This window comes from Ciconia boyciana, chromosome 2 (assembly GCF_034638445.1).
Source record: "Ciconia boyciana chromosome 2, ASM3463844v1, whole genome shotgun sequence".
NCBI lineage: Eukaryota > Metazoa > Chordata > Aves > Ciconiiformes > Ciconiidae > Ciconia > Ciconia boyciana.
Genome location: NC_132935.1, coordinates 113,765,029 through 113,787,704, shown reverse-complemented (window position 1 = coordinate 113,787,704; position 22,676 = coordinate 113,765,029). Strand labels below are relative to the sequence as shown.

Below are 22,676 nucleotides of genomic sequence, written 5' to 3'. Positions count from 1 at the left end.
TGGCCCTCATGCTTAGCACTGCAAAAATGCTCATTACATCCCCTTCAGATGGGTGATGGGCTTTCTGCAGTCCTTAGTTGAAAGCTGCTAAAATGCAAGGCCATTAAATCCCTTTGTCCCAATTCTATCGTAAATGGAGACCTGTCCCTTAGTTTCTAGGGAGAGGTTAATTGAGAATTTGCTCCAAAAATATTAGCCATTAACAACCTCCCCACAGCAGTCAGTCTTTTATTCACTGACTGAAGCACTTCATTTCCACCGAGGCGTTGCACTGCTTGTTCTGCCCAGTGCAGACTTCTGGGGTGAGATGCAGTTCCAGCTAAATATCTGAATGCAAGCCAGCTACTAAGGCCCAAAAGCAGTCAATGCCTATGTGCAAGTAATGTATGTGACTTCAGTCTGGAGCATCCCAGTCCTAACAGTGCTACAGAAAGGCTTAGCCTGTTTCTGTGCTTTCCATTTCCTTCTGACCCCAGGAGGTCCCCTCCGGGGACACTGGGTACAAAGGCATTTCTGCCCCAGAACACAACTCCGGCCATTTGCCTAGGAGAGCAATTTGTGCAGATTTAGCACGATCTGGTCTTAAAGGGAGAGTTCAGAGCCTGAAGGACAATAAATAAACCACATTCATGCCATTGTACAGTCCACATACGATTCTGCAACACCTAAAGGCTTTGCTTTGGGGGAAAGGGCAGTGTTTATCTGGTTTAAAAAAATCCTATCTCATTCTCAAATAAAATAACATTTAACACTTTCACTGAGTGCAATGAGGCAGGTGAAAGCTTTGAGAAATGATTCATCGCGCTGCTTCCCAGGAACATTGCAAAAACTCCTATTTACTTAATTGATCAAGTGAAAAATTACTTTTTAGTTGCTCACGTTGCTCCTGGGTGGAAAAACAGTAAATGCTGAATTACCAGGCTATGAATATGCAATTTTAAATGAACTGCAGCAAATGATGTATGTTGCGGCATTTTTATGGCTGGGCTTCAAGTTGATCTATACAGGGATGGTAAATTAGGCTGCTGTGCTGTCAGAGATGTCACTGGGACCGTAACTCCTCTTTGGCGAAGAACATATAGTGCTAAGCTTAAAGGGTGCTCTTTTTTTTTCTTATTAAGCTGTGTCAGCATTCCCCAGGCTTGGAAACAAATCCTTGTCAGAGTGGTGAAGTCAGTCATATCCTATTTGTGCTCCTGCCTTGTGTTGTTAAGGCCCTTCATGTCTAGACACGTACATTGTCACAGCTAATCCATTGCTGATGTTCATTTGAATCTTTTCAGGGCTCCACACTCTCACTCTTGCTGTATTGTGCACTGAAAATATTCACCAACTTTACTGGTAAAGCTAGACCCAAATCACACGTATTTCTTGTCACGTGCTTGCTGTGCCATACTTTACTGTGCACCTTACATGAATGTTGTTATATGAACTATTGATTGATTATATTTTAAATATTATTTCGTCTCACTGATAGATTAACAGGATTTTAAAAAGTACACCTCCTAGGTATCAGGCATCACATTAATGATACAGCTGGCCTCTTGTACATTTTAATACACGATTATTTATTATAAGCTTGTTGATTACATCTTGAAGCTGAGTATCTGCGAATGGACTGCATTCTCATGAAAGATGCTGGGTCAGTCACTGTGGCAAATGAAGTCCAAACTAGTGTGCTCCTCAGCTGTCTGCTAAGGGTGTTAAAAAGATAATGGAGTTCAGTCTGCCAGGCTAGATAATCTTTAACCGCTAGCAGTGCTGCTCCATCTAGCGCACAGAGCTATTAAGGTAAGCACAAAACTACCCAGTTCTACCTATTGTATATAATATTCTACAAGTACCCGTCTCTGTTTGTACAAATGCTGAAGGCTGTAGCTGGCTGTGAAAACAATTCTTGATTGAATCAATGAGGTAAACTATTGAAAAAAAGCGTGGTGCTGTTCCACCTTGCAGTATGTGTCTGCCATTGAGTTACGTTATTCCTTTTACTGAATTTTTACTCTCCTGCTATGATTACTAATCTTTACAGCCCCACCTAACTGACAACCTAGGACTCTGTTTAAAAAGCAGATGTCAAAAGAAAAAATATGGAGTAAAAGGATCAACTATCCAACTAGTTTATCTTTCACCAACCCAGGAATAAAACCTTTGAAAGAAAAAAAAAAATCAATAGTCTACCCTGGTGTAACAGGCAGGCGCTGCACTTCCCGTATGTTTCTCTTCTGAGAGCTCTGCCCTCTGTCCTGTTTGATGTGTCAATGTTGACAGCCCCGAGCTGTAAGTCTTCGTACTACAGTAACTCTACCTTCTTCTCCTCACAAATACAAGTCATGAGCAGATACAGGCAGAGGAAATGTTTGCTTTGCATTTCAGGGACTCTAGAGTTGATTCCCACCCCCCCACTCTCTCCATCTATCCCATCAGCTCTGCACGTGGGACTTTGCACTGCGGTCAGTGTTATTCCAGAGAGGAAAGCTGGACAAATGAGGTGAAATGTCAGGAGAAAAATGCAATTTGAATCATTAGTTGATGTTTTACGGCCCTGTGCTACCAGCCGCTCCGGTATCTAGTGCCAGGTACAGTGGATTGGTGGTGTCCCTTGTGTTAACCCTTATCACCAGGCTGCACAAAGCTAGATCTGATCTGAGGTAGATTCCTCATTGACAAAAATCCTGGGAAGCTGCTTTCTCTTTTTTCCAAGAGAATCCTTCCAACCCCACGTGTAAGTGACATTTCTGTCATCATCTCCTATGATACTTGCTGGGATTTCATGAGATGCAGATAAGCACTTGAAGATAGTTTAAATTCAAGTGCATGCTTGAGAAAATTATTATTTATAAAAATGAAAGGACTGTTTTTTCTATGTGCTGCCACTTTGAATGACCCAGAATTATTTACACTGCATTATTGGAAATATCACTGTAATCTTAACTGGGGATTGTGTCTCCATCCTTTTCTTCATCTTCCATAATCACTGTTTGCTTTTCTTCTGTAAGCAGCTTAGTGCCTTAAAAACAGAAGGACACACAAAAAAAAAAAAAAAAAAGAAAAAGGAGAGAGAGAGAAAAGGAGTGATTTAAAATATTACTTCTTTAGAAAATATCAGGATAAGAAGAATCTTTCAGTCCTCTCTAATTTATTGATCTTAACATCATTTTCAAACATCATGGGAGTTACTCCTCATTTATTTTTGGCACATCAGTCTCCTGATATTTAGTGAACTAGAACTGGGTCACTGCATTTTTAGCTAAATTTATCAGGCAGTCTTAAATCCAGCATATTTCTGCTACCTGTGAAAAGAGACACTGGAGTTTCTTCTGGGAACCTGTTTGTTAAATGGATTTGGGAAGCTAAAAAAGGGAAAGAGTTTGCATGATGGAATAAATACTGTGATTGATCTTTGTGTCTGAGTCAGTTTATGTGAACATGTGTATGCATACTTGTTTTCTATATGTATACAGTAATATTACTTAGATTCTGCAAATGCAGATGCTGAAAGAGACAAATGTTAGAATACCCACATGTCAAGTGCCATCCCCACTGAAATTATATAGTATCAATAAATTGTGAAAGCAACTGGATTAAGATCAATGTTAAAACATTCAGGTATGTTACTGAAGGCTTTGAGCCAGTATATGAGTTACTGAGGTTTGGGATCTTAACAACCTTTGAAGCCTAGCCATCCTAGAAGAAAAATAAAGCTTCATCCCTATCATGAAAGCACCGAAGAGCAATATGACATGATATTGAAAGGAATTTGATTTCACAGTTCGAGCACACCATGGGGATTCCAGAAACCTTTTCATCAGCTGTAGGTATGCTATGTGAAGCATCTTGCCACATATAAGTGTTTCCTTCTTCCAAAGTCCTTGTCTATTGTATAGATAGGTTGTGGATCATACCTTCCACAAATATCTGCCTCTCCCCCATTCTCTGTCTCTCTTTCTCTTTCTCTCATACTTAAAACAGTAAGTCTATGCCTTATGGATCTTGAGGCTTTTATGTGATATCAAGATATCACAATTACTGTAACTGCTCTCTTTATTAGAAATTAAATTAATTGAGTGAAGAGAAGACAATGCATTAGATAGATAGAAAATGTTCTTGACTCCTATTTTAACAGATTGTATTGGTTTTGCCTGTTCACAGTAAAAAGCAAGTGACCTGTAAGATATATTTTATGCCCACATTCCTTGGTGTGGAGGTTAACATAGTCTAAAAACAGGATGAGGGTTACCGTTGTGTCAAGACCAACAAAATCTCTCCGTAATTCAGTCTCCTGCTGTTTGTTCTCAGTCTGTGCTAACCAGCCGAGTTGTTCTGTCAAACCAACCTGGTTTGCTTCTTTCTGCATCGAAAGCCCTCTCACAGAGAAAGCTTTCAGTCTTGACAAGCTCTGAAAATAGAGCAATACCACACAGGAAGATTTTCTTCAACTTTGGAGTCTTTTCAAGAGGTGATGAATTCATGAAAATATTAACCTATCCTGCCCTTCATTTAAGTTAGCTCCTGCTTCATTTATATGCAGTTCTTGTGAACTAGCTGCTTTCAGGAAGACCATGAGATAAACTGCAAGGCATGAATGAAATTATTTCAAAACACAAAGGACTTGATTTGTTCAAGCAGCAGTTGAGTAACCACCACTGTTAACTGCAAATACTTGCACCATTTTATGGAGGTGGATGTAAATGTTCCCCACCCAGACTTCTATTCATATAGGCAACTTGGACAAATACAGACAATTTTTTTTTCTGTTGTCTTTGGGGTTTGGGTTGTGGGTTTTTTTAGGGGAGGGTGGGGTTTTGTTGTTTTTTCTTCATGAAGCATTTGAGGAACGAGGAAAACATAATTAAAATATGCTTCAGATGTGAAGCTACAATGGATCATTTGATGACAGCTAGCCTATTTTTTGGGTAAACTCAGGAATAAGAGATCAGGAATGTAAGCTAAATAAAGCTGCGCTGTGCTTTATGATCATGTCTGCTCTCTTATTCGAATTATGAAGTGATGAAGGAGAAGATGTTTGTTTATGTAATTCTGATGGCCTGGTTATAGCACATAAACTAGCCTTTTTAGAGCAGATGCTAGAGACAGCTGGAAAGCAGCAGCCAAGCAGAGGTCCCCAGCTCTCAGCTGGACCCACATCAGTAGCGTACCAGATGCTTACCACAATCAATAGCAAGATGATGCATCATTATCAATGAGTGGTGACTGATGAACTCCAAAAGTTTCCAGTACAGTTCAGGATTCAAAGCTCAGAGAAGGACATAGCCTACAGCTGCAGATTATTAACTTTCCAGACCATGGGCCGCCAGCAACTTCAAAGACTAACTATATGCCTTTAAAATCGGCCTTTTAATGCAAAACAGTGGAAAGAGGATACAAATGAGATGTCTTAGCTAGAATTATTTCTGTAACACAGGGAAAGGATTTTTGTCTTTGATACGATGCCACTGATTACTTGTGGAGAAAGTGTGCTTTACTGAATGTGGTTTGCAAATTCTGGGTTTAAAGGAGTGAGCAGGATGTTGGAATTGGGGAACATTTGTGAGTCAGTCTTTCTCTGTTTACTGTTTAAGTAAATCACTTAGCCTCCCTGTCTCTGTTTTCCCAGCTGTGTGTATTATGAAATGCAGCTCATCCCGCAGATCTGTTTTAAGGATTGGTGGGTTGTTCTATTAATGTCTGCCAAGGGATCTGACTAAAGAAAGCAACGTAGAAGTACAATGTAGCCATATTTTCCCAACAATCTGCAATTTTTAGCTAGAGAGTAGGACCTCAAAGGCTCCCGGAGACATGAGGGCTTCTGTTAGGAAGCTCAAACACAGGCAGAAGAAGAAGTTGGCTTACATCAACCATTTGCCAGGTGCCACCTAGATCTAAACCACTCCTCCTGGACTGTAAATCAGAAAACCACCAAGATGGCAGCAGTTCTATTTGACATGTGCCGTGTGTCTATGTGCCTACAGACAACTCCTGCAGCTGGGTTGGAAGAGTATTGGAGTGCTCCAGTCACATCCCTTGCACTGGAAAAGGGCAAGAGGTGACATTAAACTGCTGTACTTCTGCATCACTCAGAGATTTTTCAATGAGGAGCTGATGTTATCCTAAAGGAGCTACCTTAACTAGTTTTCTAGGGCATGCGGGAGAACGAGGGTTTGAAACTGTGGTTTTACTAGTTTTCTCTGATCTGATTAAGAAACCCTAAGCAGCCACATTTCAGGAACTGCGTTCGCATATTTACACATGTATTTACATTCTTGCTCAAATGCATGGGCCTGAAGAGCTCTCAGAAATCCTTCAGGTAATTGAATATATTGCTAAGTGGGGATGGCAATAGCATGTCCCAGAGCTGAGTACGGGCTTTGGATCAGATTCAAATCACTTACTGTCACACAAGAGGAAAAAAAAAAACCATTAGAATTGTGGTTATGTTTTGTCTTCTGGTCTAATCCCTTCAGAAAGCCAAGGTATTGGCTGACTGAAGGGGAGCTGGCCACTGGAGGAGACCACTGCTCATGACACAATGTCATTTGCACCACTTCAGGAAGAGTTTGAAGGTTGAATAAATTTAGAAGTCAGACCCTTGTAGAAGAGGGTTTTGTGATGCCTAGGCTTCGACATTTAAGCTGGCTAAGGACTGATTTCCTCAGTCTCCTTCTGCAGACAACAGGTAGCCATGGGTTCCTGCAGATAGTAACATTCAGATCCTAATTTAGCAGCCCCCTTGGGTGTTTGCAAGGTGTAAAACTGATTCCGCTTCTCACTTGGATCAAGTGCCGTCCAGTAGATACATTGATTTTCATCACTTTGTATGGTCTGTTTTACTTTCTTTTATTTGCCATAGAAAACCTCTCTGGCCACCCAAGAAGGAGAGGGACCATCCTCATCCTAGAATGCTCATAACCAGCTGGTCAAAATGGAGAGAGATAACACAGCTGCCATTTTTATCTACATTTACAACAAAGCTATTTGTGTGGACAGCTGCTTAAAAAGATAATCTAGCAATTAAGCTCTGTTATTACAAACAATTAAGTGGAGTTTTTTGAATTGGCATCTGGAAGTGGCGTTTGGGAGGGATCTGAAAGGGAAATGGTAGAAATGGGGACAATCCTCATTAGCAGGTCACAAGGGATACACACGGCACTGAGTGTGCTGCTTACTACAACAACGCCAGTAACAGGGAGACAGGGACAGAAAGGTCTGTCGATATTTATTTAGCGAATGTAGCCCTGCCAGGGCTTCTCAGGTCTCCGAGTCTATAATTCAGGCTCTATTTTGCACAGCAGTTCTGCAAGAGCTCCGTTTGTTTGTGCTCTGTCTGCTACCTGATGGGATAACCCTGAAAGTAAACAAGTAGTAAATATTGGACCAGCCCTCAGCCACAATAAGTCACTTTTTCATAGCAAGCCATGGAGCCAGTGCTGGCAAATTTCAACCAGCAGAACACCGTATGTTGGTATGTATCTTGAAAAGAAAACATGCACCCTTAGAGTAGGGAGGGAATGAAATTCAGGCATTCAACCACATAGGCTACTTTGACCCTGATACAGACACAAGTCTGCCACAGGCAGTCAGTTGCTAGAAAATGGGCCCAGAATACAGGATCTGGAAAAGCTGTCTGCAGGGAGAGGCAGCAGCTAGCAGGCTGCTCTGAATCCATGCTCAGTGCTGGAAGGTGGCTTCACCAGTAGGCAAGAAAGTGTCATTGGAGGTGGAACTGAAAACAACTGAAAAATGCATTAGTTTCTATCATTTTTCCAACAGCAAATGCACACAGTTTGAATTTTGTCACACGTTTGAAGGTTACTGCACTTTTCTTTTTTGTGCTCTTCCCTTTTGAGTTTTTTGATTACCAAATCATTTGGGGATTATAACATGTTTCTGTTACCACATAACTTGTATTAGCTTCTTTTTGTTTTGAAAATTATTAAAAGTTAAAGAGGAAGTCTTCATGGGAGGCAGGAGGTGAAGGGCCTTAAAATGATTCTTATTTCTCTCTTAAGTGCCTACTTGAGCTAGTTAAAGCTGGGGTAGAAACATGAAGTAATAAGTGACTAGATGCTAATCCAACCAGAGCATTGTTGAGACAGGTTAAGGAAATAACTCACCCTTGCTGCATCCTTTTAGCTAGCAATTACATTTAAACCAGTCAAACTTCTTGGCTTCACTGTCACACATTTCGTCTTTGATTTCTATCAAATCTGATTCTCTTTCAGATTCTCCTTCTCTGCATATTCCCTGAAGTGCAAAGGACATACAGCATCTTCAAAGGTGCTACAAATGGCCAAAGGCAACTTTTCTTGGGAGTGTTTTTGCACTGACCAAAATAATGTCTTATCTCTCCTCCAAGGTCCACGGGAAGGGTAGGCTTCAAGTATAATACACAGGACTAATATCTATTACAAATGGTTTGATATATTTTGCCTCTGCTTCTGTTTCTGAATCAGTCCCTAAAAGACTATGATTTTTTTCCCACCTAATTTATTTGTCATGTGGAATTCCAGGTAATTTGCTGGGTAATTTCCTACAGCAATTATATGAGCAGTTCATTATCAGTGGTCTATATCAAATATTTCAAAGTGGAGCATTTGCAGTTGGGCTCAGAAGTTGTATGATAGATTTCATTTCCCTCAGCAAATGATTGGACCAGGTTTCCAGTGACTCACTCACAGCAGCTCTGATGCTGCAAGACATTGGGATGCTTGAATTCAATGAATGAATAAATGTATTTTCCTTAGGCAGATCAATATGCAAGGCACTAGTATGCATGCTTGCTGCTATGATCCTTGCAAACTTAGTCATATTCCTCTCTGCTTTTGGGAGCCGCATACTGATTAAACAAAAATTCTTACACATGTTTAAGTCAGTTATGAAGGCTCAGATTCGCAAAGAAAGGGGATGTCTACAAATATGGATGCCTGTTTGGATTAATGAAGCCATTTGCACACCTTATAATTATTAGGTGTACACAAAATTCCATTCAAAGTGTACCTGAAACTCAGTGCTTGATGTACTGAGCTGTTGCTTAGTCACTCAGGGCCAACGTGTCTGTCTCAGGACCTCTTCATTTAGTGTGTCCCACTGCTCAGTAGTGCCAGTCCACAGTAGAACTGGTTCATAAAAGAGGTTCCTAAGGGAACAGTGTTTTCCAGTTTTGGCACTAGTTTTGGATCTGGGGTTTCTTTGTTTGGTTTTTGTTCATTCATTTGTTCATTAGTTAATTCATTTTTTTGCCCCATCCTGTGATCTGGAAAGGGCTAGTGCATAACATACAAACTTGCACTAGTTCCTGCATCCCTAGCTAGCACTAGTAATTAACATTTACACAGTGCTTTACATCTTCAAAGACCTTCAGAAATATTGATGAATTGACGCTCTTCTGTGATAGAGGAATGTGGGAAATGCAACAAACAAAGGGTCTTAGGACCAAAACATGGCTGGATGACTTCATATGGTCACCAAGCAAATTAGCTGCTGCACTGCGTATTATGCCAGAAGCACAGAACTGTCTTTAAGGTGCTGTTAACAAGAAGTTCATCACAGCTTGGTTTCCTCAGTGCATGTTAGGGACTGTGGAGTTAAGAGGAGGTTAATCAGGACAGCTTTGCTCCAGGTTGTTTGAGGCAGTGTGAGCTATGTTAGTGCTGGTGACCTAAAAATTTGCATGTGCTCAATTTGAAAAGCAGGGCAGTAGTTGATCTTTCACAAAAGCAGGATCATGTTTGCAAGAGATAATCAAGTGACCTAATGTCTTCTCTTACTCCCCTTCCCTTCTATCCCAAAAGCATGAGTAGGGAATATGGAAAAGACTTTCCATGAGCCACCACTGCTATTAGATACTTTGACCAAATAGGTCCAGTTCAGCAGGAACTGCCAAGTACACTGGACAGAACCACCTCCTTCCAGCCTCCTCCCAAGCATACCTCTGACAGTAGCCATGTTTTGCTTCTTCTTTAGAGCACCTTTACCTAAGTATGTTTCTTACCTATTATCAAGGGTGGGATGTGTATTGCAGGTGTATCTTTTCTCCTGGGCTTTTTCTGCTCCAGTTCGGTGATCTGAGAGCCTGAACTCACTCTTTCTCTCTGTGGCTTCTCTGTGATACCATATCTTTTCAGCAGATTATCAGAAAAGTCTGAAAGTAAGCCTGCAGGCAAGAAAAAAAAAAAAAAAGAAAATGCCACTTCGGCCTTGTTCACATCGAAGAAATTTGCACCTGTGTAACTTTCCCAATGATTACTCTGAAGTACGGCTGCATGAGTGGATGATCTGTTCTGCATGGTGTACCTACTCTTCAGGTTTTGCAATGGTATACGTTTCCTCCAAGTCGATTATATCCCATAGGCTATACAGTGATGCCATCAGGCCACCTGGTTTCTGGTTGTACTTAATGGACTAAACTGCAGCCTATTAGAAATCATGGTAAAGATCAGCACAATCTTCTATTCAAGAAGCTTAAACATCTTACCAAAGTAGTTTAATCATACAGATGTTCAGGCCTCTGCTTGAGGGCAATATGAGCACACAGAAATGGCCTATTTTAACTAGTGAAGCTCGATTTTCTTTATGATATGACTACTGTGGGCACAAAACACACCTCTCCAGCCTTTGAGCCACTCTTCCCTAAGAGAGAATTGCTGAGGGGCAGATATACATGAGAGCTGAACAGAGTCAAACATGCTGAGTTCAGTATCTGGATTACAAATACTGGAAAATCCCAACTGCTTGTTTTTGGCCTGGTGAATTGTTGTGGGTATGCAGGGTTAGTGCAAGTAGTTACTGTCTAGCTCCTCTGTGTATGTGCAGCATGGGAAGAAGAACTCAATGCAGTGGATACGAGAGCACAGCTGTCTCCCAGGAGAGCACAACAAGGAGTCCTTGTTAGCAGAGAGAAGCAACAAACATTTATTCCCACTGCTGATCTTGGAAGATCGTCAGGTTTCAGTGGCAGTCTCCTGCTCATTCTTCCCTTCCACAGATTGGTGGCATTTGGCTCTTGAAGTTCAGAGGTCTGTAGATGCACAGCAGCAGGGAGCATCCTACAAGGAGCCCCTTTGTTGCTGCAGTGGTTCCTGGCTTCCCAAAACACCCGCCCTTTGCCAGAGTCCCCATAAGCACAAAAGCCCTACGATTTCCAGGAGGAGCAACCCGCAGCCGGCTTGTGTGCCTCTCCCATCTTCCCCCAGCCTTACTCCTGTTCAGCCTCCCCTTGAGCGCTGGGTACGAGTTGCACAAGAAAGTGCAGGGGCTGAACTGGATCCTTTTTCATTTTGGACCAGGTTGAATCTGAGCATCTAGCATGGCTCAGCAGCTAGAGATAAGCACATATAATTTCTCATGTAAAGGCAGTAAGACTATGAGCTCCAAGGGAGCATGTTTTTCAGGAGCACGCACCCACTTACCTTGGTATTCCCAGACCCTGTGAGAAAACGCTTCGTCTAACAAGGAATGCCTTTGAGAAAGTCAGCCTCTCTGTTTGCCTGCCTTCCCAGGTGCACATGGCATGGAGCTGCGTTCTTGCTCGCCTCCAAGGGGACATAAGTGAATGAGGGGTCTCTGGACCTTTGCCCAGATGCAGGCCCCTGAGCTGAACTGGGATTTCAAAGTCGAGAGACGTATTGCTCACCTGTTAGGGGTGGTGGGGCGTGTAAAGCTGGTGTATCTTTTCTCCTTGGCTTTTTTTGCTCCTGTTCAGTGTTTTGGGAAGCCTGGATGGTTTTACCTTTTCTTGGTTTCTTTTTGAGGTCACAACTCTTAATCAGCTGCTCTGAAAGATCTTCTGCAGGAAAAAAAAAAACAAAACAGATGAATAGAAATAGAAACTGAGGGGAAATAATAAACCAGATGGTGAAAAGAAAATCTTTAATATTACTGCTTTCATCCAAGTAGATTAAAACGCCTGTGGAGAAACATCTCTTAAATGGAAAGTCAGTACAAGAGGCCTCTGTGCCATACCACATGGGAGTCAAGTGACTTAGGTGGTCCTTCTGCTTTGTAGGTGGTAGACATAAAGCAGAGGCATAGAGTTGTGGGCAGCTGTGTGTTATATGGCAGAGGGAAGGCTGCACCATCATCTACAGCAGTCCCATGGCCATCCCTGTTTCATCCAGCGCTAACTGTGCAGGCTGTCTTCAAGCGTTACAAGGGCACTTTTGTGAGGGAAAGATTTATGTGTGTGGGATCAGCCTGAGGTATTGGTAAACCAAGCCAGCATATTGTTCCCTTCAAGAGCTGGCTTTATTTCCAGAGCCGCTGAGCAGTCGGTATTCGCTTTTAATTTACATAACATTACAGTGAATTTTTGGTTTTCTCTTAAAGCAAGCCTTGACTCAGATGACTAAGATGGTCAGCACAGTTTTTCTGCAAGGATCTACATTTCTGGGTGCTTATGCAAGCTGAAAATATTGAATCTAGCCTATCATTAGCATCATCATGCAAACCAATGCTTTGATTTCTTAAAAGTTCCTTGTCTGGCTTCAGCAGGGTCCCCTACCCACATCCAACCCCTGTCTGCAGGCTTGGGTGCAACAGGACTTTGTTCCAGGCTCTCTCACACTAGTTGAGGCAGCCATACTTCTGCGAGCCTGTGGGTAGACATGGGAAGGACGATCTCTAGGTGAAGTCCCTGGAAGATGTGGGATCTTTTTCTGGCCCTCACAGGCTTCCTGTGTGGTTCTAATGAGCTCATTTAACCTCCTGCTGCCTCAGTTTCACGACTGTAGAATGGGACATGTTCTGTACTTCTTTAAATAAGTAATTTTATGGAACAATTATGTTTGGTATGCCAGCAGTTGTAAAAGTGGTGCCTTTGGCTAGAAATGCTGTGTGTCAGAGGCAGAACTAGGATACCTTCCTTGCAGCCCAGATAAACAAAGTTTATAAAATTGTGCTTGCCTGCAGTGAGACACTTTTTTTTGACAAGCAAGTGAAATTGCATTTGTGTTTCATTATTGTCATCACAAGGGTAACAACGAGCAAATAGTTTTTTGTTTCTGGGTTGCTAAATCTTCATGACAATTTTGCAAGGCAGGAGTGAAGTAATAGCATTTGAAGCAGAGGCAAAGACCATGAATATGCAAAAAGCACATCTATCAAGTATGAAGTCTGGTATTTAGGAGTGTGGTGGAGCAAAGATGCCTCTGGTACTCTCAGTGCAAAAGTTATGTATGAAATAGGTTCAAGAGAGGAAACAGATTGACGATGAAGGAGAAAAAGTATTCAGAAAGCCGCCCCAGTGGAGGCAAAAGGAGTGTTTGAAATCTTTTACCGAAATTGCATATGGAAAATGTGTTCAGGGAAGGCTCAGTTATATCCTAGCTTTCAGTTTATTGTGGTATAAATGATGAAACTGCTCTCCTTTTTCTACCACGGAAAAGGACAATGACTCTTTTCCTTTCTCCTCTTTAATTAACTTCGCTCTACAGCTTCGGCTAATATTTATATGCAGGAAAAACACTCTTTGCCTTTCCATCTGGCATCAGAAGTGTCAGCAGAAGGTGTAATCTATCGGGTTTCATGAGGGCTCAGTTGTGTTGCTGGAGGGGAAAAACGGGCACTGGACAGGACCTAATGATGTGAAGACAGCACCTCTCTAATTACTGCAATGACATCATCTAATAACACTTACCTAAATGGTTACAGTGTGACTCTCGCTTGTCCAGTCTGTCTTCTGGGATATCAAGTGGCTGAACACATTCTGTTGACATCATTGAAATAGGCTTTTCTCCCCCTTTGAAGCTACTACACACAAAAAAAAAAAAAAAGCAGCAGCATGACATAAACCAGAGATATCAGTGTTATAAATCCACTTGCTAGCCAGGTCATGAGAAGTTCTTGTCTTCCAGCTGCTCTCTGTCATGCAGTCTGCTGGATTGATTTTGCTCACGCATGCTAAGACATGCATTTATTCACTGCCTTGGTTACACAGGCAATATCCCATTTTTCCACCTACCTTGCTGAAGCAACCCACACTAGCACGGGAAATACATTGGCTCTACAGAAGAATACTGACTTTGATCATCCAGAAAGTGCTATCAAATACACAAAGTAAATGCTAGGAAATAGGATGATTTGTTCTATGATTTGTTCTGGTTTTCTTCTCCATTTTTTCTCAACTGTAAACTAAAGATCATATTTGGTGTTTATCATACAATCTAACTTTAATTACAAATGCCATTGAGTTAGTCTTACAAGTCCAGCTCCTCTAAGAGGGCTTGGATACCCCTGAAGACCCAGGTGTGAGTCCTGCCTCTGAAAAATGGCCAGTGCCCACAGACCCAAAAGCCAGCATGAAGCAGACTTACTCATCACCTTGGTAAGAGCATGGGAACCCATTTCACAAAGCTGCTTAAGCGCCCGTGCTCTGTAGGTCTCACTGGATTTCTGTTTTGGCTGGTTTATCCCCCTTTACTCACAACTGCAGGAGGTGCTGGAGCCCAGCCTCCTACCTGAGCTCCTCCAGCATCCCCCAAGCTGAGATTTGATCCTGGACTCGCTCACTCTGGGACCACCCCAAATGCCATCACAGGAAGAAGGAAATCAGACCATTTTTTACTGCTGATCATTTCTATGGTTGCTTGGCAGAAACCCATCAGAATGAGAGAGCAATGTTAAAGGAAAAAACCTTCAACCTGAAGATGCAGTCTGAGTGATCTGGGTATCTCCCTTCAGCCAGCACAGCTGTGATAGTTTCTTACAACCTCTGTTCTCCATTTTCAGGGAACAAGAGCAGACAGTGAATTCCTTGTAGGGAGGAGGAAGGCAACAAGGAAGAGTCAAAAAACATGAGACAACATGAATAGTAGAAGAAAGACAGGAGGAATTGGGAAGAAACAGAGGAAGGAAGGGGAGGTGGAGAAGGAAAGGTAAATAAAAGACAAAGGTGAAAGAAAAGGCAGTTGGAGAAAAACAGTGAAAAGGAGGCTGGGAAACAGGAGACTGTACTGTTGGAGTTTGTTTTTATCTTGCTGGAGGTAAAGAAATTACCTATATTATTTGTCTGTAAATTGCAGTGGTTGTTTGTCAACAAGAAACAGAACAGTAAGGGAGTTAACATCATTCCTATGACTAAACTTGTGTCTATATAAAGAAAAATTAATCCTCAAGCAAAATCCAGTCACATAAATATTTGCCAAACAAAATATGAAAGGTCGCACTCATAATCATGCACTGAGCTAATTCTTCAGGGGATGGAAAAACATGTCCTAAACTCCAGTGACTTCAAAGTAAGTGGAGCAACACTGGCTGACAGTAATAAAGGTCAGGAACATTGACTCATAATGTACATATGGGATTAACTCCCATACGCTTCAGGATTCAAAATCCACAAAAATTTGTAAAATTCTACAAATTCTTAAATACCTTACTGAATCAGGCCCGGATACAGGGTTTGACCTCTGGCTGTTCACTGCAGAACTGTCCCAGTCCAGCCTCACACCTGTACTAAAGGATTATACTGCCTGGAGACTTCATTTGCATTTACAGAAAAAAATAGTGTTCCACTTGGGAAGACCCTGCTTAAAGAAATCTTTGAATGCACCTTAGGATGGTATGGTTGCTCTGTTTATCCACTGTATAAATAAGCTATAGCTATGGCTTAAAATGAAGCAGTCATAATTTTATTTAAAACAAAAACTTACTATCTGGCCATATGAAGGCTCACACTGCATTTTGTGATTTGAGGGAGGGTTTTTTTTCTTCAATGCCATTTGATTTTATTGGATTTGATTAGGGCACGCTGGCTAACTATTGTGATTGTAGGGAAAATTTTCTTTTCTGAAGGGTACTCTGTTTAGAAAGTTTTCAGTAAAATCAGGGATATTATTTCAGACACTATGGACTTTTTTTGAACAGGTCTGGAGGCAAAAAAGCTGGGGATAGATAGTAAAAATTGATAGTAAATTATACTGACTGGAAATGCCTTCTAAAATATGATTAACTTTAGTTTGATTTCACTAAGTTGTTTCATTGAGTTGTTTCACCTAATAAAAATTAAGAGACAATGTAAGAGACTTGTAAATTAAGAAACTTGTAAAGAGACTTAATGTAGGATTGGTATATGCAGATTATGAGAGACTTCCTTAATTATTTTTTCTTAATACAGTAATTTGAAAAATAGTATTCTAAAATAAATCTCTTAGATCTGTCTTCACATTTTCATAGTCACAGATGCCCAGCCCTTGGCATCTTCAGTGCTTTAAAATATGGCTTTACAGCCTAACATCTGACACCCCACCTTTTTTTTTTTTTAAACTTTGCCCTACAACCAGCATTGCCTTGCTTACAAAAGTGTTTCCACACTGCACATTGTGACAGTCTGTGTGACAAAAGAATAAAAAGAGAAAGATTACCAAAATGTATCATGAGTTTTGGGATCTTGGGCGTATATACATTGCATATGATGTGTGAACCTGTGAGTGCTGTTACATCCTGTCGCTGTGCATTACACACAGAGCTGTCGTTCAAAGGAGAGGTGATGTATGTGAGCATTGTAATGGTGCTTTCCCAAACCACTAAAATCAATTCCCACCACTAAAGAAACAGATTCCCTAGTAACGTTTTACATGGGAAGGAAGACAGCTATGGGGACTGTATGAAGTCATTAATATGCCTTTACAAATGGAAGCACAATCTCGGATTTTCGTGTGTTAAGTGCAACTCTTGTCCTAGCAGCCTTCATGCTAGCATGGTTTGCGCTTTTTGCTGCTGTCAGTCACCTTGGTCGGCAATGCTTGCTATTTACATGATGGACTAAGGTGGTTTTTTTTCTTGCACTCTGTTATATCTCTTGATATAATGATCCGCATTCATCCTTTGTGCAACTGTAATGGTTACAGTGGAGCTCTAAATCACACTCAGCAGGAGACACTTCCTGAAATGCATATAGATTTTTCCATATGAATTAGGATTCAATAGTCATTTAGCTTGAGAGTTGGTACAATGCAGCTAGGCTGTACCACCCCCCTGCAGAGATATGCGCCTAAAGGAGTCACCCGAGTCTCTTACTTTTGGGAAAAGACAGAGCTGATAGAGACACCTTAAATGCTTCCCTAAAGGTTGAGATAAGTTCTGGCTTTGCCTACATAGTTTTGCATTTGCTCCTTGTAAAAACATTCAGCATTCAATAGAATTGGCTCTACTTACAGACAGAGAAGAGCAGGAATGATAAGGCAGACTGAAAAGTGCAGGTATGAGTAAAAGCTACTTCAGCCTCGTGGATGAGCTCTCATGCTGAGTCACTGTCATATAACAGCAGGACTCCTTTGGGCATACACACTTGTAAGAGATGGTGATTCAGATGACCAGTATCTGAACTTTTCACTTTCTGGGTATCAGCTTTGGATTTCTAGGGAGCTTAAAGCACATTCTGAATTTTTTTTCAGAATTCTCAGTTGCTGTATATGCTTGATTAAAGTGCCCAGATAAAGCTGTCCAGAGAAAGGAGATGTACAGCTCCTACCACTCACTAACATAGTCTTAAAACACACAAATGCATGCAAATAATAGGATTCCTTTCTTTGCTTAAATTGTGGGTCTCCATCAAAAAGTCCACCAATGCAATCAGTTCCAGGCTTCAATTAGGTAAAAATATTTTGCCTAGAGACAGACAAAGAAACCAGTTTTGGTTTACTATTTTAATGCGCAGTTGGTTTAATGTAGGTATTTGTCGCAAGTAATCAGGCTAGAGCTTAGGAAATACTCAGCAAAGCTACTCCCACACATTTCTACCAAAATGATGTAAATCTTTTGAGGCCATCTGATCATGTGACATTTAAACTAACTTGAAATTAAATTTCATGAGAAAAACCTGCCTTGTAAGATAGAAAACTAAAGCTTTGAGAACAAAACTGAAGAACTGGACTTTTTTCATTTGATTCTGAACTAGGCACAGAAATGGCTTTCGATAGGGGAAAGTTAAATCTCCATTTCTTGCCTTCTCCTAGAGTTTGAATAGTTGTAGGTGCTATGCAGCTACATGGAAATTAGGTACCTGTGGATATTTGTATCCAGTCTCAAGGGACAATGCAGTTCTCAAATGAGTCATCAGTAGGCGATCATTCTTACCTATAAGATGGAGAAATGAATTTCTGATATGCAATTCTTATCAAAGTTTACAGGGGCTAAGTGGGCATCGATGTCAATAGTCCTCACCATTGTACATTAAGGGCATGACTTGTTACACCTGCATGTCGTTTCCTTGTGTATTGAATACTTAGAATTTTTGAACTGACTCTTTGTAAGGTTTCCACAAACTGTGCTTCTGAGGACTTCAGTAGACCATGTGGTGTTGTCCACAAGTACATGGATTATTTGTTGTTGTTGGGCTTTTTTTTCAGGGGGGGAATTGTTTTGTTTCCACAAAAAACATGCACTAGTTTGCAGGATGTGCATAATCATTAAAGAAACCATTGGCATGTTGACATGGGTGCTACATAAATAAAAATACTCTTGACAGCATCCTTGTTGGGTGGCAGCAGGCAATCTGAATTTACTGAGTATTTATTTTAGTAGGTTGATAATAATGTTGCCACAGAAGCCTGTATGACACTGTACCTATCTTCTCCTGGACCCAGAGCACTTCGCAAGAACATATTTTTGCCATGAGCTGAGAGAAGGAGAGTTCAAGAGCAGAAACAGAGGCAACTAGGGCCCCGAGGTGGGACAGCATGCACATGTGCTTGTCCACATTCCCATAGGCAGGGTCTGCTGCCGCTGATGCACTCAATGGTTGGAAATGGGAACAAGTGGGAATATCTTACAGTGTGCTGCCGCAGGCAGACACGAGGCAGAGGTTGGACTGCAACAGCTACATGTAGTCCAGCCTGCACCAAGGGCAGCACTTCGCTACCCTGCCCGAAGAGCTGCGCAGGCATCAGGGTTTGCCCTTGAAGATTGGTGGGTCTCCTCCCACCACGCACACACTTACGACCTCCTGACAGGTTTTGATTATTAAATTATTTTTAATTGCTTTCCCCCTCTCTGTCTGGTTGCAATGAGCACATGAGCAAGGAGGGACAGGCAGGCTCCCAGCCTCCTTACCTGTTCTTCTCTTCCCTCCCCAAACCTACGTGGGAGGCAAAGACAGACCTGTCCTTCCTTCTGTCACATGCCCTCTGCAGGGTGCTATAGTGTGAGTAGGCTCCTTATTTGCATGAAGTCATTTACAAGTGTGTAAAGAAGGAATAAGATACTATCATCTGGAAATAGTCATCTTGCACTCACCTTCCCAACACCAAGCTCATCTGAAACAGCTCAGGGGCCAAGGGGAATGGTACCACACCTGGCTGCCTTTGGCTCCTTCCACCTGCACTCAGCAGGCAGCCTTGGCTCCTTTACCAGCAAATATGCACCCTCACCCATACCCAGGTCCTATCCTAGCCCTGCCACAATTGCTTCCTGGGCAAATCTTGTGAATAAAGCAAGGCAACCCATCTACTGCAGTCAGAGTAGAAAATAGATGCCCTAAAAGTAGAAAGTCTGGGTGTTCCTGCTTTGCATTCCAAGTGTTTCATTATGAGTTTTACTATATGTTTAACATTACTCTATTGGACGTCTTCCTGGGCATGGAAGACACCCTCATGCTACTGCACAGAGTTTCTTCTTCAGTTATTGGGGCACTAGGCTGCTCTCTCCAGGCATTCTTGTCAGATTAGTCAGATTTTGATTTTTCTAAAGCATACCTAAAACTTCTTAGGAAACACTTAAGTATTTGAAAGCCTGATCCTGGTGTCGCCCTCCACCCAAAACTTTTGCTGCCAATAATTGTATGGATGCAGAAATCCCACAGAATTGTCTGGGAGCAGATTCCTCTCACGGACAGTGCGCTTTGGGGGGCTAGTTCAACACCCAGGTTGGGCTGTGGGCTGACTCCTACTACCTCCCATAAACTTGTAAAAAAGAAAAAAAAAAAATCCCAACAGTTAAACTTTGGTCAATGGAAAAAAAAACGCAAGATACTTTTGCGCAGGTTCTGGTCAGAAAGTTTTTGTCTTTGGAGATAATAAAAAATACAAAGTCTTCCTTAATTATTTCCTTGAGGTACAAACTAACCCTTGCACATGCCAGCCCTTTGTGGTGGGATAAGAAGTCCTGATACCAGTTCCCACTCTGCTGGCTTGCATTATCCGCTTGGGACCTCTCCCAGCAGTTAGAGTTAGTTGAAGCCGTTGCCCCTAAAGCACTCTCCTCCCCACGACCCCACCCCGCGCATTCCAGCCTCGGTGTGGTCGCACCCCAACTTTCCCCGCATGGGACCATCCCCAGCCCGCTCCTCGCAGAGCGGGGACCCCGGGCTTGCCTGCTAGTCCCCACGGGGGGGTAACAGGGCGACTTGCCTTGCTGGTGATGGCTGCTAAAGGAAAAAAAAAAAAAAAGAAAAAGAAAGAGCAAAGCAAGTAGCCACCCAGGCGGGAGGGAAGCGTGTGGATGAAGTACTTACGAAGCGGTGCGAGGGGTGCGATGGGGCGTCGAGGCTCGCTGGAGCGGGACCTTCCCGGGCTGGGGCTGCAGCCGGCGCTCCCGCCCGCCTTATCTAGGGAGCCGTCGCTATGGCAACGCGGCGCTCAGGCGTCCTCCGGGGGGCTGGGGAACAGCATCCCCGCTCCGCTGCCCGCCAGCCGGCTTTCACCGTGCTGCCTTCCTCTTCGGCGAGTTGCTGAGGCCGAAGGAGAGGGCACAGGATGGGGGCGACCGGCAGCGCCTCAAGGCGAAGGCATCTTTCCTGACAGGCGACCGCGAGCCGCAGGTGCTGCTGCTCGCAGAGGAGCAGGGGAGGACGCGGAAGCTTCGGCAAAGGGAGCCAAAAGGCGAGCTGCAGCCGCCGAGTCAAGAGGCGCAAGGAAAATGGCAAGGGGAGGGAGCGAGGCTGATGCCGTCTGGGACCCAGGGGAGAGCTGAGGATAACAGCGGAGCGAGGAGGCAGGGCACGTGTCTAGGAGCAGCACTAAAAGTGATGGACACCGTCTCCAGAGCTGAGGTTCAGCGATGACTGCGGTGTCTGTGTACGTATCTGGCCACAACTAGTTATACAAGCGTGGTATTTATGGGGCCAGGCAGGGAGTCTTCTGTGGCTGCCAGTTGTTTGCCAGTAGAGACCAGGCTCTCCTATTTTAGCCCGTGCCTTTGGATGGAGCTGTTATTTCAAGTGAGGGAAAAATATACAAACATGCCTGATGTTGGAAAAGCTCTGGGAGGAACACTCTACTCAGTGGTGGGACTGTGCACTGCCCCTTCTCTTAGTATTCACTTGCAACAAAAATGCCTTTGTCTATGCCCTTTTATTAAAACATCTTTAAAAACTGCGACTGCTCACAGTTGCGGTTATCTCCTCCTTCTCTTCTCCCCCACTCAACGACTGCAGTTCAACAGCACTGGCGTGCACTGCGTACTTTAAATGTCAGGGTTTCTTTCATAAATAATAAATTGTACAGAAGGCCCAAAGGGGCAAAGTGCTAATTCCCAGCCCTGCAAACTGTGCGGCACCCTCAGATTCTGTATGTTTCAGGTGCAGTTCTGCAAAGTGCCAAGCACGTTAAATGCTCTAAAGGCCCCACCTGGAAGCACTGTGAGCTTTCCCCATCGATGTCTGGGAGAGACAAGCACATTCATTACCTCGCAGTGTAAGTTTTGTGTGATTAGATGTCTCAAAGACCCATTTTTTAAAAGCAAGCTCATAAACTTAAATAGTTCCTGAAAAAATGGAGCATAGGCTCCTTAGTAAAGTACACTAAGAATTTTTTGGCAAGATTAAGATTTCTAACTGGAGAAAAAAAAAAACCACCAACCCAAAACTCCTCCAAACCACACAACCCCCAAACTGCTCATTAAAAAGTTGTTTTTTATGAGTTGCCCATTTCCATATAACTTTGATTTTACTTTCAACATTGTCAAGACCTCTCTGTTGCAGTGAGTTTTTAAAAAACCCTCTATTTTAAAACTGAAATGCCTTTTACTTAGAAACACAAGTTATTTCATATTTTCCTATGAACTCAGAAAAATCAGAGTGAGATCACTGAAAAATAGGCTTATGAAACAAAACACTCAAATCAGAAATATATTTTGAAACTCAGCTCAAGATTGCCTTTTTACATTTTCATTGTCCTGACTGAAAAAGTCAGTCAGTCATTTATAGCACTGGAAGAATTCCCTGAGGATGAAAAAATCATTTCCTGTTCTAGCCACCAGATCCCAAGGATGCTTTGGGAATATTACAGGATAGCTTTAATCATGAGGAAAGTGGCCTATCACACTCAGCAGGATCACACGTCCAACCCTAGTCACCTCTTATATTGTCAGGTACCGCACGATGCCATGAAGCGTTTTACTGCGGCAGATTTATCCCAATCTTTCCAGAGGGGCTGTCACATTACCAGTGTGATGGAGGATTTACTCCCAAATCTGATCTTTTAAATGTTTACAGTTGTTGTCCTGCTTGTAAGAGGGTTGGGACTCCTGCCAGCTTTCTAATCCTTCCTGTTCAGTTATTTCACAAACACAGCCTGGAAAATAGTCTGAGCCTGTAATAAATCTGCACTTTAACCCTATTCCCTCATATGCGAGTATTCCCATCAGCACTTGGTGAACTGCTCATGTAATTAAAGATAAGCACATGTCTAAAAGTTTCCAGGCTAGTGCTTTAGAAGACAGGTGATGCAGCTTTGACAGATGGGAAA

At 42.4% G+C, this 22,676-nt stretch overlaps 1 protein-coding gene across 2 annotated transcripts; it reads right to left on the bottom strand.

Annotated features, from left to right (window-relative positions):
• Positions 1-1,566: 1,566 nt before the first annotated feature.
• On the bottom strand, positions 1,567-20,705 carry PPP1R17 (protein phosphatase 1 regulatory subunit 17). Of its 2 annotated transcripts, XM_072853612.1 has the most exons (6): positions 20,444-20,705; positions 13,634-13,746; positions 11,633-11,785; positions 9,992-10,153; positions 2,936-3,010; positions 1,567-1,691 (listed from the first exon to the last, which is right to left on the bottom strand). In XM_072853612.1, the coding sequence occupies exons 2-6, from the start codon at positions 13,713-13,715 to the stop codon at positions 1,684-1,686; spliced, it is 480 nt and encodes a 159-aa protein (XP_072709713.1). In that variant the 5' UTR covers positions 13,716-13,746; positions 20,444-20,705; the 3' UTR covers positions 1,567-1,683. The 2 variants fall into 2 exon arrangements, with proteins under 2 accessions (XP_072709713.1, XP_072709714.1); XM_072853613.1 differs by having other exon boundaries at positions 1,587-3,010.
• Between the last annotated feature and the right edge of the window lie 1,971 nt (positions 20,706-22,676).